Source organism: Schistosoma haematobium, chromosome 5, assembly GCF_000699445.3.
Source record: "Schistosoma haematobium chromosome 5, whole genome shotgun sequence".
In the NCBI taxonomy this organism is placed as follows: Eukaryota; Metazoa; Platyhelminthes; class Trematoda; order Strigeidida; family Schistosomatidae; genus Schistosoma; species Schistosoma haematobium.
This window is the reverse complement of record NC_067200.1, coordinates 4714416-4730658: the sequence shown is the minus strand read 5'-3', so window position 1 is coordinate 4730658 and position 16243 is coordinate 4714416. Positions and strand designations below refer to the sequence as shown.

At 38.0% G+C, this 16243-nt stretch overlaps 1 protein-coding gene across 1 annotated transcript; it reads right to left on the bottom strand.

Moving 5' to 3' along the window:
- Nucleotides 1–461: 461 nt before the first annotated feature.
- Nucleotides 462–15576, bottom strand: CSE4 (centromeric DNA-binding histone H3-like protein cse4). Its single transcript, XM_051217344.1, has 4 exons — nucleotides 15398–15576; nucleotides 8384–8496; nucleotides 4211–4478; nucleotides 462–2222 (listed from the first exon to the last, which is right to left on the bottom strand). Exons 1-4 carry the CDS (start codon nucleotides 15541–15543, stop codon nucleotides 1838–1840), a joined length of 912 nt encoding a protein of 303 aa, XP_051064732.1. The 5' UTR covers nucleotides 15544–15576; the 3' UTR covers nucleotides 462–1837.
- Nucleotides 15577–16243: the final 667 nt, after the last annotated feature.

The window sequence follows — 16243 nt, the reverse complement described above, 5'->3', positions numbered from 1 at the left end:
CGATGACAATGGCGTTGGTGTATACACTCTCTGTCTTCCCTTAAACTATGAGATTAAAATCGCTTCATATCTTTCTTTCTACGAACTAATTCTTTTTTCCTGTATCGTATCCTTATTTGCAATCTTTTTTTACATATTACCATCACTGAATCAACCACTTCTATGAATTTGGTGTTCATCTTGCTGTACTGATGAGGTATGGCGAATCGGACCGATGCACATATGTGCCTGGCCCTACGTTGTAGCTGATTATCAGTTCGATGCAAGTACTGTATACACTAAACAATTAATTGATCACACAGAAACCATCCATTCCCAATAACACCAGTCACCCTAACAACTCATATCATCCTGTATTAGTCAAACTTGAAAACACTCTTTATTATAGACGAGGAAGATAAAATTACAACTCACCATGAATAATAAATCTCAGTTGGCACACAACTGATACAGTTGTAGAACACATCTGAACAACAGATTCAGATTTAATGGGATGTAATTATGGACCACAATTAAAATAAACAGCAATAATTGGTGAGTCCATTATTCGCTCGAAGCAATCAGCAGCACTAAGTACTGAATATTTCCCACGACACTATCATTGGTTGAACACTGAAACTTGATGCACACTAAGTGAACATTACTCCCGACCAGAATCCAACAGTCACTGTTCTTAACTGCAACATTCACTTAAAATGTGTAATTAGAAGCACATTGAAAGCTTGAGGATCAAATATGTATATGCTTTCCTTGAAGTCATTAAGTTTACTAACCACTTATATTTAATCACCAATGTATAGGATATAAATTCAATTGTGTGAGGGTCTCGTTTAAAATTTTTAGGCATGAAGCAAGCTGCATGTATGAGAATCGTTATTACGTCAGTGTTACATATGCAAATGGATATATCTATGCAATTGGAGGTCATAATGGTGAATATGGAGGTCGTTTAGACTCTGCAGAAAGATATACCGTGGATGGAAATTTATGGCAAACTATATCTTCAATGAATCATATACGTAGTGATGGGTCAACTGGAGAATTACATGGGAAAATATATGTGATTGGTGGATTTGATGGTCGATATTATCACGATTCAGTGGAATATTATGAACCGTTGACGGATCAATGGACCTTAATAAATCGAATGAATTCATCGAGAGGTGGTGTATCACTTATTCAACATGGTGATTACTTATATGCTATTGGTGGAAACAATGGAAATGATCGTTTGAAATCCATTGAACGATATGATCCGAAAGAAAATAAATGGGAAATAATTGGAGAAATGAGTCGAAGTAGGAGTAATTCAGCGAATACAGTTATCGAAAATTATATATATAATTTTAGTTATCTTCGAGTGGGTTTGGGACAAATAACGTTGCCAGAAACTGTTGTAACTGGCGGATTCCGAAAATTGATTCTGATACATGTGCTATACACTAACCCTCACCCCAAATGACTACTTGAGCGAGAACACAAGACTGAACGAGAAAGTATATTGGACTACAGAATAAAATAAACAAATACTCATTTATACATGTACAACTCTACCCCCCTTGGGAATTTAATCCATTTCTTAGCCAATTAAATGCACTTGTCATTCAGGTCAATTCTGATTGCTATCGATTGACCTTCCCTATTTGGCTACTTCTGATTGACTTATCGTATCAACCATCGTCACGGGAAAGGTATGAACAATGGAGACAGTATGTACATCATGATCTGTACAGATACAGATACACAAAAACATATCATGATAAAATAACAAGGATGTATACATATATGTATATAAATAAAAAGAATTCGGAGAAAAGAAAAACAAAGAAAGATTCATCTATGAAGTATCAGTGCTATCGTCTTCATCAACATCTGATTGTTGAGAATAACCTTTTTTTCGAGGCTGTGAAGCGTGTTTATATTTTAATTGTTTCAAATGTGCCAGTTGTTGTTGGCTTTGTATAGTATGATGATAATGTGTAAATTGTGATGAAGTTGGTATATTTTGTAAATGTGTCACTAATTGTATATCCTTGGTCATAACTGTTACACGTCTTGCATGTATTGCGCATCGTTGTGCGCATTCGAATAAATGAACAATAAATGCTTCTGCAGCTTCTTGTAATGCCAAAAAACAGACAGCTTGCCAATTAAATGATAAATAGCTCGGACCAAGTGTACGAACAGTGATAGAACGTACTAAACGTGCAAATGGTAACTTCCTGCTCATTAAAATAGAAAAAATCACACATACATATATATGACACAATGGTGTATGTAAGAATGAATTATAAAAGTTATAATAGTCAGATATTAGGATGCAAAATGATGATGTAACTCACCGAGTACAGAAATTTGTAATTGACTTTGACTTATATTTTAATATGTGTGAAGGTCAGTGATTACTACTACTTGACTATTGTTCAAGTCGAAGTAGGTGGAGAGGAACTTGAACCATGTTTGCCTGGTGTTTGAAAGTCGAACACATTAATTGGTAAGCCACTGCTTTACTTACATTTGCTAGAAAATTTTTAGTATGATTTCCAACAAAACTAGACACTAAGGAAACTCTTTACGACTTGAAAACCATCACTTAATCCTTTGGAGTAACTGTACAGGTATCAAGAGATCTATTGAAGAAAAACGACAGTTTCGTAGTTAAAGGAAACGTCATATAATCATTATGCAGTGAATCGAATCCCGAATTCATCTACTTGTACTTTAAGTGACCAAACAGCATTACCAGTCTCTCTCAAAATGAGTTATAATTAAAAGTCAAGTACATAAACCTGTACAATCACACGGTAGATGATTGTTTTTTACTTTATATCCGATTAATCTTACACTAATTGTATAGTAAAGCTGATTTATATTAGGCGACCAATATTTCCTATGGACGGGGATCTGACTAGTCAATTAGCTAGAATAAAACTGTTTGCAATCAAACTACAAACGTAATTTTCAAAGTTAAAACGAACAGTAGTTTACGAGACACAGAAATATTGTATTCTATTGGAATATCCCACTTGTATATGAATTCTTGAGATCTAAATCTGTAGTTTACTTGATAAGAATGATGAAAGTCTGTTGTTAAATCTGTAAGTATTCAAGACACAACAACTGACTACTGGACAACAATGTGTGTTTAACCACCGCCTACCGCGACAAATGATTCTGGCTAGTGCGGCAGTAAATCGGAGGAAATTTAAGGATGGGCAAACTGAAATGTGATATCAGTCCATGAAATCATTGACTGTTGGTGCGAGCCATGCTATTAGATACAGACTACATAGTTAGAGATCCAAAGTCTCCGACCGTTTATTACGATAATTAAGTAGTCTGAGTCTACCAACACGATCCAGTTCAATAGTCAACGACTTGATGAACTGATGTCTTTGTGTGACCACCACTACCTTTTTTCAACCTAGACCTAAGCAACCCATCACCGCGTGTCAAGATAGGTAGTGATTAGGCGGACCTATCACATGTCACAGTCACTTAAATCGATGAAAATTCACTAGCTCCTCAATAAATTTGTTTAGTACCCTACGTCACACTATAACACAGGCATTTCTGGTCAAATACTCTTATATGTTCCATGATGTTAAAGGTTATGTAGTAAATTCACAAAGTAAAAATGAAAACTGTTGTGGATTTTACTTGACTTCTGCTTGAAAATGGATATGTTGTCTAAATCCCTAATGATAGAAGTTGAGAAACTTAGTCACTTATATTATACCTAAAGACTGTTATTATTATATATATATTCTTAATGTATAACTGTTAAGTAACTAGATTATACATATATTTATAATCTTTTTATCATAAGCTTTTATTTAACCTATTGACTACTATCATACGATTTACTATACTTAAGTTATTCCCAATTTATTAGTTAGTCTCTCACAATTACAGTCACTTTTTGATCTTGTACAAACGTTATTTTCTATTTTATGATACGATGTGGTCTGGTTTGCTTGTATATAAACCCAGTATGTCTGAAATATATGATTCATCTAGTGGAAACTGATATTGGTGTTCTGGACTCAACAGACAGAGCTAGGCAAGAAAGACTATTAAGGACTCTAGACTTTTAGTACCGGTCAACACATCATTGGCTTGACACAGTGTTAGGATTGTAGAAGCCATGTTTTGATTAGCGATCTTATCACGTAAGAATTAACAGGTTACACAAGTTATAACAACTTACCTTAAAAGAAGATTTGTACTACGCTGAAAAGCTCTTATTTCTCTTAAAGCGATTTCACAGGGAGCAGCTCTTCTCTTCGGCCTAATTTGATTATCATTTGAAGCACTTCCTGTTGTTTTACTTGACTGTTGTGTTTGAACTAACTGTCTATTTCGACCGGAGCTCTGAGACTGTCGATTTCGAATAGGTGAAACACGACGATTACTCGGTTTAGATGTTTCTTTACGATTCACATACATCCAGTTGTTTTGACGAGATTTATTTCCAGCTTTGTTTGTTTTTGATAGTGAAAAAAAAATATAACAGAAATGAAGTTATCAAAGGTAGTGACAAAATATCAGTCAAGATAAAAATACATTTTAGCTATAAAAAGTAGCATAGCTATGTTACCAAATATAATAGCATAGTCTTATTCAAAGTTGATTTGAAACATGATAGTCATTTATCAATAAAGTAATCAGAAGAATCTTAAACACGAAATACATCTGTAGAGAATAATGAGAAAAAGATGATTTTTAAAATCTCAGCTACAATATAGTCCAGGAAAGACTTTTTATTCGATTGAACTTAAACTGTCTTTTTTTTCTGGTTGACAGCTGGTTTGAGGATGTGTTGAGAATAGAGTGAGGCTTTGGATCATTATATAAATATATAGGTTCAGTTAGTAATGTGGAGAAAGTTATATCGACTGCAAAAAGTGTACTCTTTTCGAACGTACCTCCAAGCATTGTCAAGCAAATACAGCATGAATGTAATATAATAAAGACATACTTTCAAACATTTCGTTAACTCAGGCTAATTAGACTCATCAGACGTTGATTGTCAAATCATCTTTAAGGTTAAATAAACTAGCACAAAGGGGGCACAAATCACGAAGTCATATACAAAAAAGGCTTTGTCGATTCATAACTGATCTGTGTTGAAAAACGATCTGTTCAATCTCTTATTGAACTGTAGTTCCAACATCTCTAATTTTTAATTATTGATACCTGTGATATTTATATTTTTCACTTAACTGTTTTTCATTGTCCTTTAAACTGTTTCATAAATTGTTTTTGGTACTTATAACTTTTTAATCATTCTGTTAATGGAGCATAGATTGCCACCAAATACCCTGGTACAGCCGAGAGTGGGAAGAGTCCGCTCTCCCTCTCAAAATGCTTTCACATGGCCACGTGTACATAGCCTCTGCCAGGGAAGTTTTACTCACTGCCTTCTCGTGGTGGGGGGTGTTGTTGACGAAATTGACAGGACGAAGAATGAATACCAGGCGATTTAACCGGGTCGGTGGACACGGAGAGTCTACCTAGAAGAGTTGAAAATCCCGATTCCAAACCAGTGGTGCACATGAGCTCCAGTATCCTGAAGGAACAAATGGCGCATGAACCTATTGTTGGTCACCGGCTGCCATGGGACCGCATCTCCTTACGATGCTCCACTGCCTTGTGGGCTAGACCTTTAGGTCAAAGGCTCAGGGTGTGGCCCTCGAAGAAAACCACCTGCTTCGGTCTCTGCACCCGGGCAGTATCACAGTCCTCACACATATCGAATGAGATCAGTGTGGCGCATATGTATCTGGTGCCCCCTTGTACCAATATTTGTGTTCAAATAAATAAATAAATATGGAGCGTAACTTAATTATTTTGTTATAAACTACTGTAATAAATAACTATAAATACGATTGTATGACATTAACAAATGATATTGTTGGAAAGAATATTTTCTTTATCAAACTAAGGCGAGACTATAATTTATGGATGAATCAATCACGTATAAGATAAGAGGTCTTGGATTTTGGCACGAAATTCCCTCATCCATCTGGATGAATAAAGTTTTGGCACCATAGCTCATGTCAATTCATGATAAAAACCCTAAATCTAATTCCTAACCTTAACCGTCAACTGTAAATCATAATTCGAATTCCTCACACAGGTTTATAACCCTCATTCGGTACTAATTATCAGGCGAACATTCTCAAGGTCATTTTGGTATCGCTTAAAAGTCGTCCATAAACTATAATCACACCCAAACTAACTCTCTTAATTTTATTACCTTGCGATAGAGAAAATATATATTCATCTCCTTTGATAGAAAAACAGTATGCCTATAGTCAATGACTGTGATTGAAATATAGCTGATATTTTTAGTGAGACATTGAGAAAAATAGTATTTATTTAACATCATAATAGTATCAGTGGAGTTAATCCAACAACAAATATAACTATCCTAATCTTTTACACACTAAATCAATAAATAAGACTCAATATAAGTTAGTATCACTCCAGATAAAAAAAGACTGTTTTAGTATCTACGTGGATGATTCATTAAGATGTAGGAAACCTTTGATCTATATACTTTGAATTACTCGAAACTAAGCGGTCCAGTGCTTCCAGGTTTTCAATTGTGGTGGTCTAACATCAATCGGTTCATGACCTCAATCAAAAACTTAATAATCTCCACAACCCCTATACTGGTAATACTTATTAGTTAGCTTCGAAACAAACTATCACCGACTGTTGAGGTACGTGATTGATCATATAAACTTTTAGTTTATTCAAGTGAATTAACAGGATGTATGTCTACAGATAACATGCAACGAAACGATATGACCGAGTGATAACTGCTTGGGAGACCAAATAACCTTAAATTATTCTGAGACCAATGACAAGACTATTGGTCACCAGACTAGGTTTCTATTTAGTTTACATACAAAAACAAATATGATTAGATAACATTTGGTAAATAAGCAATTAGATTATAGGAGCTTCATGAATAACTTACTAGCCTACGAATTAAAGTTCTGACCTATTAGATTTACTTTGTGAACCCATCATATTGCATACCGAAAATAAACCACATTATAAACTCCTATGGTAGCCCCATAAAACTAGGACCACATAATGGCTGGTTGAACCACACACAGTTATGCTCTCCAAGCTGGTCATAGTTTTGAATATTATTACAAAAGAGATTATGTAAATTGTCAAGTGAGGAATTACATAAAATGCATAAACACTTGAAACGAAACAGTCGACTTATTAGGTAGACTCTTGGCTTTTTTTATTACATTTTGGTTTTATAGAGATCTTCTTTTATTATTCTGATGTACAATGAAAGGTTATCACATATATATTTAGCCATCTTGTACATAATAATATCAACCAAACTTAACAAGACAATTGAAAGAAGTTCACAAAATTTAGTAAAACACTTGCATAGTTTTAAAATACAAAGAGAAATATCAAACATTATCGGTGAACTTAACTACTCAACTTTTGAAATATGCTAATCCTGAAAGTCATTTCGTTTGCTGAAAAATATAAATGATGATTTATTATCCTTACTCTATAAATTTTATCTATTGATTGTTATTATATGCTGAAAACTAATCTTCAAACGAGCCAGTGTGTTATATCCGGTGAAGATTAAATTACAGGTAACTTCCAAGGACTATTCATGGACTAATATTCTATAAATATTCTTATTGTATAACTACTCAACAATTACACTATGTATATTTATATTCCTTTTATGATAAGCTTTATTTTGACCTATAATTTATTATTGTACGATTTACGATTCTTGAGCTATGCTCAGTCTATTAATTACTGTCCCCCTCATTCATAGCCACTTTTTGGCTTATTTGTGTACACATGTTATTTTCTATTTTATGGTACGTTGTGGTCTGTCTGATTGATATATGAACCGAGTATGTCTGAAATAAACGATCTGATCTGATTCGATCTGATTCGATTCATATTACAGAAGCTGGTATTATGTTCTGGACTCAAGCGGAAGGGCTCGGAGGACCAATAAGGACGCTAAACTGCCCACACCGGTTGAACGTCATTGGTTGGCCTAGTGTGAAGATTCGTATAAGTCGTATTCGGACTGGTTGATAAGTCGCGTGATAGAAAAGTCAGACATCCAAGGTCATAACACAGTGATTTAAATCATGATGACTAACAAAATATGAAGAAAAATGGTTAAGAAATGACCTGCAAATATAGTAATTTTAAAAGTCGATAAGCGTGACAATCGTGTATGATTTTAATTTATCACAACGAACAGTTTATCATTACTACCTGCTCCCTAAGAAGAAAAAAATTAAAAAACGATGTGGACAAGTCTGTAATAACTATCAAATTAGAAAATTATGCCTGAACTACATACTTGCAATAACTCGTCGAGGTTGAGAAAGTTGTTTATTTACAGAGCGGCGAGATGAACTAACATTTGTGTTTACATCTGACTGTCCATCGAGAGGAGCTGCTTGATTTGAAACGCTAAAATAAATACACAAATAATAAACGATGATTATATATATGAGAGACTAACAGAAAGTGAATCTACGACTTCTTATTTATTCAGTTATCTATTTGAACACAAATATTGGTACAAAGGAGCACCAAACACATATGTGCCACACAAAATCATGCGATTTGTGTGAGAGCTGAGATACTGCCCCTCCCGGGCATTGGGAACTTGTTTAAATTTAGTGTAGGAATCCCCAAATGTCTTATTAGGGCCGAGAGTGGGGAGTCAGTTCTCCGTCCCCAAATAATCTTACATTGCCACGTGCATACAACCACTGCCAAGGAAGTCCTACTCACTGCCCTCTTGCGGCTTTACTGTTGCTTACGAAATTCAGAGGACAAAAAGTGTGTAACCGGTGCTTTAACCGTGTTCTTGGATTTGGAGGATCCACCTAGGGGAGTCGGAAAACCCTGATTCCAAACCAATGGTGCACATGGGCTTCAAGATCCTGAAGGAACAACTGGCGTATGAACCAGTGTTGGTCACTCATCAAGCCATTTTACACTGTCTACCGTTGTCGCTACCTTGACGTGGTGGTCATGCTTGCCTCTCGTGATGAATCAACGAGCTATCCTGGCGGGAACAATCGTTCCTCAATGTCCTACCATGCCAGGCAGGTCGGTTGAAGAACGGTAGGGCTAAAAACAGGAAACTCAAGGTTTGAAGGCGATGTCCTACTGCTGACTGTACAGAGTTGTGACGGCAGTGAGGTGTTTCCTTCAGATAACCAGCATAGCAGCGATATTGCCTTCCAACAAAGAATGGTGGGGTTAGAAAAGGTTGACTATAAAAGTGCACAGCCCGCTTTATCCCACGGATATCCGTCTCCGGCAGTAAAGTCTTAACAAGTACAGAGCTAACGCGAAAATTACTGACAAAAAGGTTGTGTGTAAATAACCTCAAGCAGTTGTCCCTTGGGCACTGCGGTCAAGCTCTCAGGTCACTAAGATCAGCTCTAATCCAATTTCCTTTTCAGGCACCTCCAGAAGAACCCTTCCACGGTGTGGACAACCGGGAAGTGATAACCGCCCTCGTACCTCTAACAGCACTCAATACCACTGTATTCATAATCAATCTCCCTCATCAATTCCTATTATTCCCGCTATGTCGACTTTCAACACTAAACCTACGTTTTTGGCTTCCTCCTCACGTGTCACCATAGCCAACGATTCTAGTGCTCAAAACACTGTCCCAGGTGTACTGCAACTTCGCTCCAAACTACATATTAGAGCCTTTGACGTACGAATCCTGTGTCAAATAGGCCAGCAGGCCTCCTTGGCTAAAACCCTAGAATCTCGTACCATTCGTGTATGCTGTCCCCAAAACACGCATACAGGGTCCTAGTGTGGTGGTGATCGACTGCTGCAATTGTGCTCACACAATCGTTTATTTTTAACAAACACTAATTTTAAGCATAAAGTGAGACATCATCTAATATGGTGACCCTCTGCACCAAACCAACGATGGACTAACATAGACCATATTGCCATCAGTCATCGTTGGTGAGGGTCGATAGAAGATTGTCGCTCATTCTGGGACACCTGATTGAACTCTTACTATGCTTCAATACGGGCACGCAGCTGCTTGCGCCTCACTGGACGCAGAAAAGCCATACTAAGAAAACCCTTGAGAATTTAATTGAGTGATGAAAAAGGCGAAAATAAATTCCAGGAACAACTGAGGTCACACTTGGGCAGTTCTGAAAACGAGGCTGACCCAGATGTTGCTTGGAAAGATATACAAACAGCAGTGACATCCATTATTGATTTAGACCAAAGGGTTACAGAAAAGTCTATTGCACTGATAGATTCTCGTAAACTCATCCCATCAAACTCTGAACACGATGAAGAGCGAAAACAAATCAGATCTACGTTAACCAAAAGTCTAAGGAACGACCGTGAGCAGCGGTCGGCAACGAAAGCAAAAGAGATGGAAAAAGCGGCAGCTGTAGGTGATACAAAACGGCTCTTCAGACTAATAAAAAAACTGGAATTACTAAGTCATGTGTGAGTGAGACTATCTCGGGAAAAGACGACACTTACATGCTCCCAGTCCAGACGTTTAGAACGGTGAGCGGAACACTTTAGGGAGCAGTTCAGCTGGCCTTTAGCTACTCTACATCTACTCACCATTCCCAGACAGCGTGAATGGAACATTGAAGTAGGTCCCCCAACTCTAGCTGCAATTCCAAAGGCTATAGGTAATGAGGAAAAGAGCAGCTGGTCTAAATGGATTGGCTCCAGAGGTATTTAAGTATGGTGGTCTAGTTTAAGCAATTAGGTTGACTAATATTTTAGCTAAGATCTGGGAGCTGGACGTAATCTCATCTGACTGCTTCGGTTTGGGCACCCCGGCAGTATCACAGCCCTCACACATATCGAATGGGATTTGTGTGGCGCATATGTATTTGGTGCCTCCTTGTACGAATGTCTGTGTTAAAATAAATAAATAAATTGTCCCAATATATAAGAGAGGGTCAAAATCATCCTGTGGCAACCATTGACGGATTTGTTTGGCTAACATAACATCTAAAATAGTGGCCTCAATAATTATCGGACGCCTAATTAAGACTCGTGAACTGCAAACACGAGAAAATCAGACCGCAACCAAGTAGTCTGCATCTACTAACATGGCTCAGATCAGAAGTTAGTGACTTTAAGCACTGACGCCACGTTTTGGTTTGGCCGCACCTAACTTTCTTCCAATCATCTCCAACACTAATTATTATTGAGCGTCATGGTAGTCGATGGTTGGACATACGTACAACGTGACCCAACCATCTCAGTAGATGAAGATTTGCAACCTCATCAATTGATTTACCACCATTCTCTAATACCATGCGTTCAACCTCACTATAACTGGTCGAGTGAGAGCTTATGGCAAACTGTCATCAAAATTGATTACCTCAAGTGGTGTTCGTCAGGGCTGTCCACTCTCTCCATTCTTGTTCAACTTTGTCATTGACGTACTTTTAGAGATAACACTTTCCTCGTCTAGATTTCCAGGGGTTGAACTTCTACCGGGAGGTTCATTTGTTGACTTAGAATATGCAGATGGCATAGTTTTATTTGGTGAAAACGCTGACAAAATGCAGTCTTCTGACCACTCTAAGCAACAATGCAAGGATGTTCGGGATGCGATTCTCCCACTCGAAATGCCAAATGTTGCTTCAGGATTGGGTTGCATTGACACTCGAACTAATGGTAAGGAGTGAAGTAACTGAGCCTGTCGATCGCTTCACTTATCTTGGAAGTCTCATCAGCCCTTGTGGTCTGCTGTGTGACGAAGTCTCAGCACGGATACAGAAGGCTCAACTAGCTTTTGCCAACTTGCGTCACTTATGGAGTAGGCGAGATATCCGTCTATCAACCAAAGGACGTGTTTACTGCGCAGCAGTTCGTTCCGTCCTACTTTATGGCAGTGAAACATGACTGGTAAGAGTAGAGGATATTCGTAGGTTACTAGTATTCAATCATAGGTGTCTTCGAAAAATTACTCGTATATCCTGGGACCATCGAGTAAGTAACGTAGTTGTTAGGAAACGGGTACTAGGTAAGGATGGCAAATCAATTGATGACTTAGTGAAACTTCATCAGTTGAGATGGCTGAGACACGTGTTACGTATGCCCAACCACCGACTGCCTCGACGTGTGGTGTTCAATGGTATAGGAGTAGGTTGGAAGAAAGCTAGGGGCGGCCAGACCAAAACATGGCACAAATAAATGAATTCACTGAAAAGTGGACTGAGTCATGTTGATAGGTGTAGAATACCTGGTTGGGGACCGCGAGATGATAACAACCGATGGTTAGAGACCCTGAATGACATGGCTCGAAATCGTTTGCAATGGCGCAGGTGCATCCATTCTTTGTGTTCTTCTAAATTCTAATCTTCTGACTTCATGTTTCATTCTTTTTTTTCTTTCCAAATTTATTTCACCGGATTATACTCCTTGAATAACATCTTCAAACTCTAACTTTTCTGATTACAGCTTATAATTTTACTACATCTAGCACTATGGGATTTGAATCGACCACTGCATCTCTGTGCTAATGTGGTGTGGAAACTCGAACTGATGTACATACGTACGAAATTCTACGTTGCTACTGACTGACTGACTGACTGATTACTTACCCGATGATCCCAGCAGATGCGAGCAATATTTCTAAGGCATCTGTGATCAAATACTAGTAACCTACGAGTATCTACAACTCTTAGTGGCCACGTTTCGCAGCCGTAAAGTAGAACAGAATGAACTGCAGTACAGTATACTCGTTCCTTAATTGGTAGACGGATATCTCGCTTTCGCCATAAGCGACGTGAGTTGGCAAAAGCCAAACGAGCTTTTCGAATCCGTGCAGAGATTTCATCAGACACCAACCCATTAGGGCTGATCAGACTTCCAAGATAAGTGGATTTGTCAACGCGTTCGACTACTTCACTCTATAACCTTAGTTTAGGTGTTGAAGCAGGCCAGTCCTGGAGCAAGAACTTGCATTAAAGGAGAAGCGCATCCCAAACATCCTGGCATTGTTCATTGGTACGAGGCACCAAATATATATGCGCCGCACTTCGTCATTTGATTCGAGCGCTGGAATAATCCCGAATCGAAGTAGGTGGTTTTATTAGGGGCTCACTACTTCCCGAGCATTTGACCTAGAGGTTCAAAACACAAGGTAGTGGACCATCGTAAGGAGATGTAATTCCAACTTAGCCGGTTCATATGGCCATCTGTTCCTTCATGGTCCTGGAGCCCATGTGCACCGTTGGTTTGGAATCAGGGTTTTTCAACTCCCCTAGGCGGATTCTCCGTATCTACCGACCTGGCTAAAGCGATGAATACTCACTTTCCGTCCTCTTAATCATGTAAAAACACCCCTATCGCGAGAAGGCCATGAGTAGGACTCCCCTGATAGTGGCTGTTTATGCGTGGTGATGTGAGATCGTTTTGAGGAGAGCTGATTGTCCCATTATCGGCCGTACCAGAGCGTTTGAGGGTGCCTTCACCAAACAGGACTATGTCATTCGAGTATTCTAAGTCAATGAATAGACCTCCTGGTGGGAAGTCAATCCCCATAAGTTCAGACGGTGAGAACGTTATTTCCAGCAGTAGACCCATGATCAAACTGAACAGAGGTGGATATGGTGAGCAGCTTTGTCGGATACTCGAAGTTGCGAAATCAGATGACAATGTGCCATAAGCTCTGACTCGACTGGTAGTGTTCGAGTAAAGAGCCCTTACAAGGTTTACGTACTTCTGGGGTACGCCTTTCGATGAGAGACAAGTCCACAGAACCTCTCGGTCTACAGATTCAAATGCTGCTTCAAATTCAAAAAAGCATCACTGTCAGACGCCGTGTTTTCTCATTGACATAATCAGTTTATTTAGGCGTTTAGGAGATAAGAGCTGTTAGCTGAATCAGACCACATTACTTAAATTAGTTGAAGTGATTTACTATCGATCAAAGAACATCTGGTTCAAACACTGAATGGAAGGGGTAGTGTGTCGGAAGGTTGAGTGAAAAAACTTGTGCTTATTAAATGAGTTCCTTTACTTTATTTTCTTGATACACAGTGCTCTGAACCATAATGATGTGATAGGTAAAGACAACGAATTCTTTGAAACCTAGAGTACGACAGTTTTCGGCATATTTGATAATTTGGTTAGCATTTGGATTCAGGACGAAATACATCGTATTATAAACTCATTAGACAGAAGTACCTGTATTTCCTGTTGAGGTTTATATTGAGATTCCAACCCAGTACTTCTTATTTCAAACATCAACTCGTCATTCACTGAGCTAACGTTCACATGGTCAATGACTTACTCCGCGGTCATGAAGTTGTTGGTAAGGGTCCACAATATCTTATAGTTCACACCCAGGATTGCAGTTTAGCAGTTTATTCTGTGATTTGTGTATCTCTAGTGGGTTATCTTAACATAGATTTAGTTACGATATTCTAGTATATCTGATATCTGATCAACAATAGTCCTGAATAATAAACAACAGGAAGTTAAACTCACCATAGTACACTAATTTCAGAACTTCATGACAACCCGAATTTAGTCGCTTTCCCCTTCCTAAAAAACACGTAACTTCTATAATTCCAGCAACTGGTTAGCAATAGGATCACCAAGTACTTCATTGTGGTTGATAACTTGGCTTGAATACGGTAGGAAATCAAACACTTGGCGAATTTGGAAAATAAGTACTGAAAATCGACAACTTTACTCGTCGTATGATACGATGACAGAAACAAAACGCAAGACAAAACCAGGTGCTTTGTATCATACATTTATTGCCTTATTAAACTAAAGCCAAACACTTAACATGCAGAGACAAGGCTAATTCAAAGTGGAGTATCTTGCCCTTAAAATGTACTACAACAACCGCCTGAAAACTGGATTTTAATAATTTCAAAACATTGGGCCGATGGTTTTGTCAAAAAATGACTTTACCTGTAACCGTAGAAATTTTTAGATGTAGATAGGGAAAAAACTTACAGTTACTTATGTGAAAAGTGCTTCCTTCAGACAGTAACTTGAGTTGTCAGACACATGTCTGCATTACTACTAAATGGAAAGATTATGGGCAAAAACGTCGTCTCTACTCAGAACAAACTGAAATTAACACAGTGAATTAAAGATTTAACTGCGGAAAAAGCGATGATAGATACGTTACCCTAGAAATTTTGGAGCGAGATGATGGCAGAAAGTAAAGAATGGTAGCGCTGGAAAAACCTGTACATTGTTATACTATAAAGTCATCTATACACATAGTACAGAACCTAATTTAATATGTTGAAGCTATGTGAACTAGACAGCAGAAAATTGTCGAGAAATTTACACTCATTAACGTGAGACTACTTACTTTATTTGTTCTATGACTAGTCTTGCTTTTTTACTACCGCCCCCAGCCAGTGGAATATGAGGTGTTGCAAAATTTGTTTGTCTGGTACTTCGTTTTTTATAGTTTTTCGGCGTACTTTCGTACACCGGGCCACTGAGATCGCCCATCACCAAAAAACAAAGTCAACTAGCCGCCTTGGGTCATTTGTGTTCGTAGTTGAATCCGTTAAACACAATCCTTCAAGTGAACAATAAATCCTATGATTTTACAATAAGATTATATTACGAAACCAATTTTTCGCATAACCATCTTAATTTTATAATAAAGCTTTCGGTACATAGCAGCATTTAGCGATGTTAGTTATAGAAGTCAAGTGTGATGGTATGATATTTTCAGTTTCAGTTTTAATCCAGATTTCAAATTTGTGTAGTAAGGACGGAAGTTTTACAGCCTATAATATTCCTTATCTAGTATGCTTTTGTGGGTGTCTAGTATTTTCTTCAATGAGCCAAGTGGAGGTGCGGACATCACTGCTTTGGGTAACAGATTCCAGTTATTGACCACTCCGTGTGAAAATCTGTATACCACGAGTATTTTGTTCGTTCTTGGCGTTTATACTCGCCCACTACGTCCTTCTAGACGCTCTGACCTGGTGGGAAGAAAACAGAGAATGTACTAGGTCCAATATTATTTTTTAGGGAATTATCAAGTCATTTTAGGAGGGGTCCGACAATACCAAGATTTCCTAATTTCATTTGCAGTCTATTAGTTCTTAGCTTGTCAAATGCTCTACTGGAGTCTATTTAGACAGCATTCACTGATTTTCCTTCGTCTAGAGCATTTATCCACTGCTTCCCTGATATAAGA

Coding starts and splice junctions, on each gene's coding strand:
- CSE4 (XM_051217344.1), bottom strand. CDS start 15,543: ATGGGCGATCTCAGTGGCCCGGTGTACGAAAGTACGCCGAAAAACTAT. Junction 4,479..8,383: donor ACCTCGACGAGTTATTGCAA/GTATGTAGTTCA, acceptor AAACAAACAAAG/CTGGAAATAAATCTCGTCAA. Junction 2,223..4,210: donor AGTACAAATCTTCTTTTAAG/GTAAGTTGTTAT, acceptor TTTAATGAGCAG/GAAGTTACCATTTGCACGTT.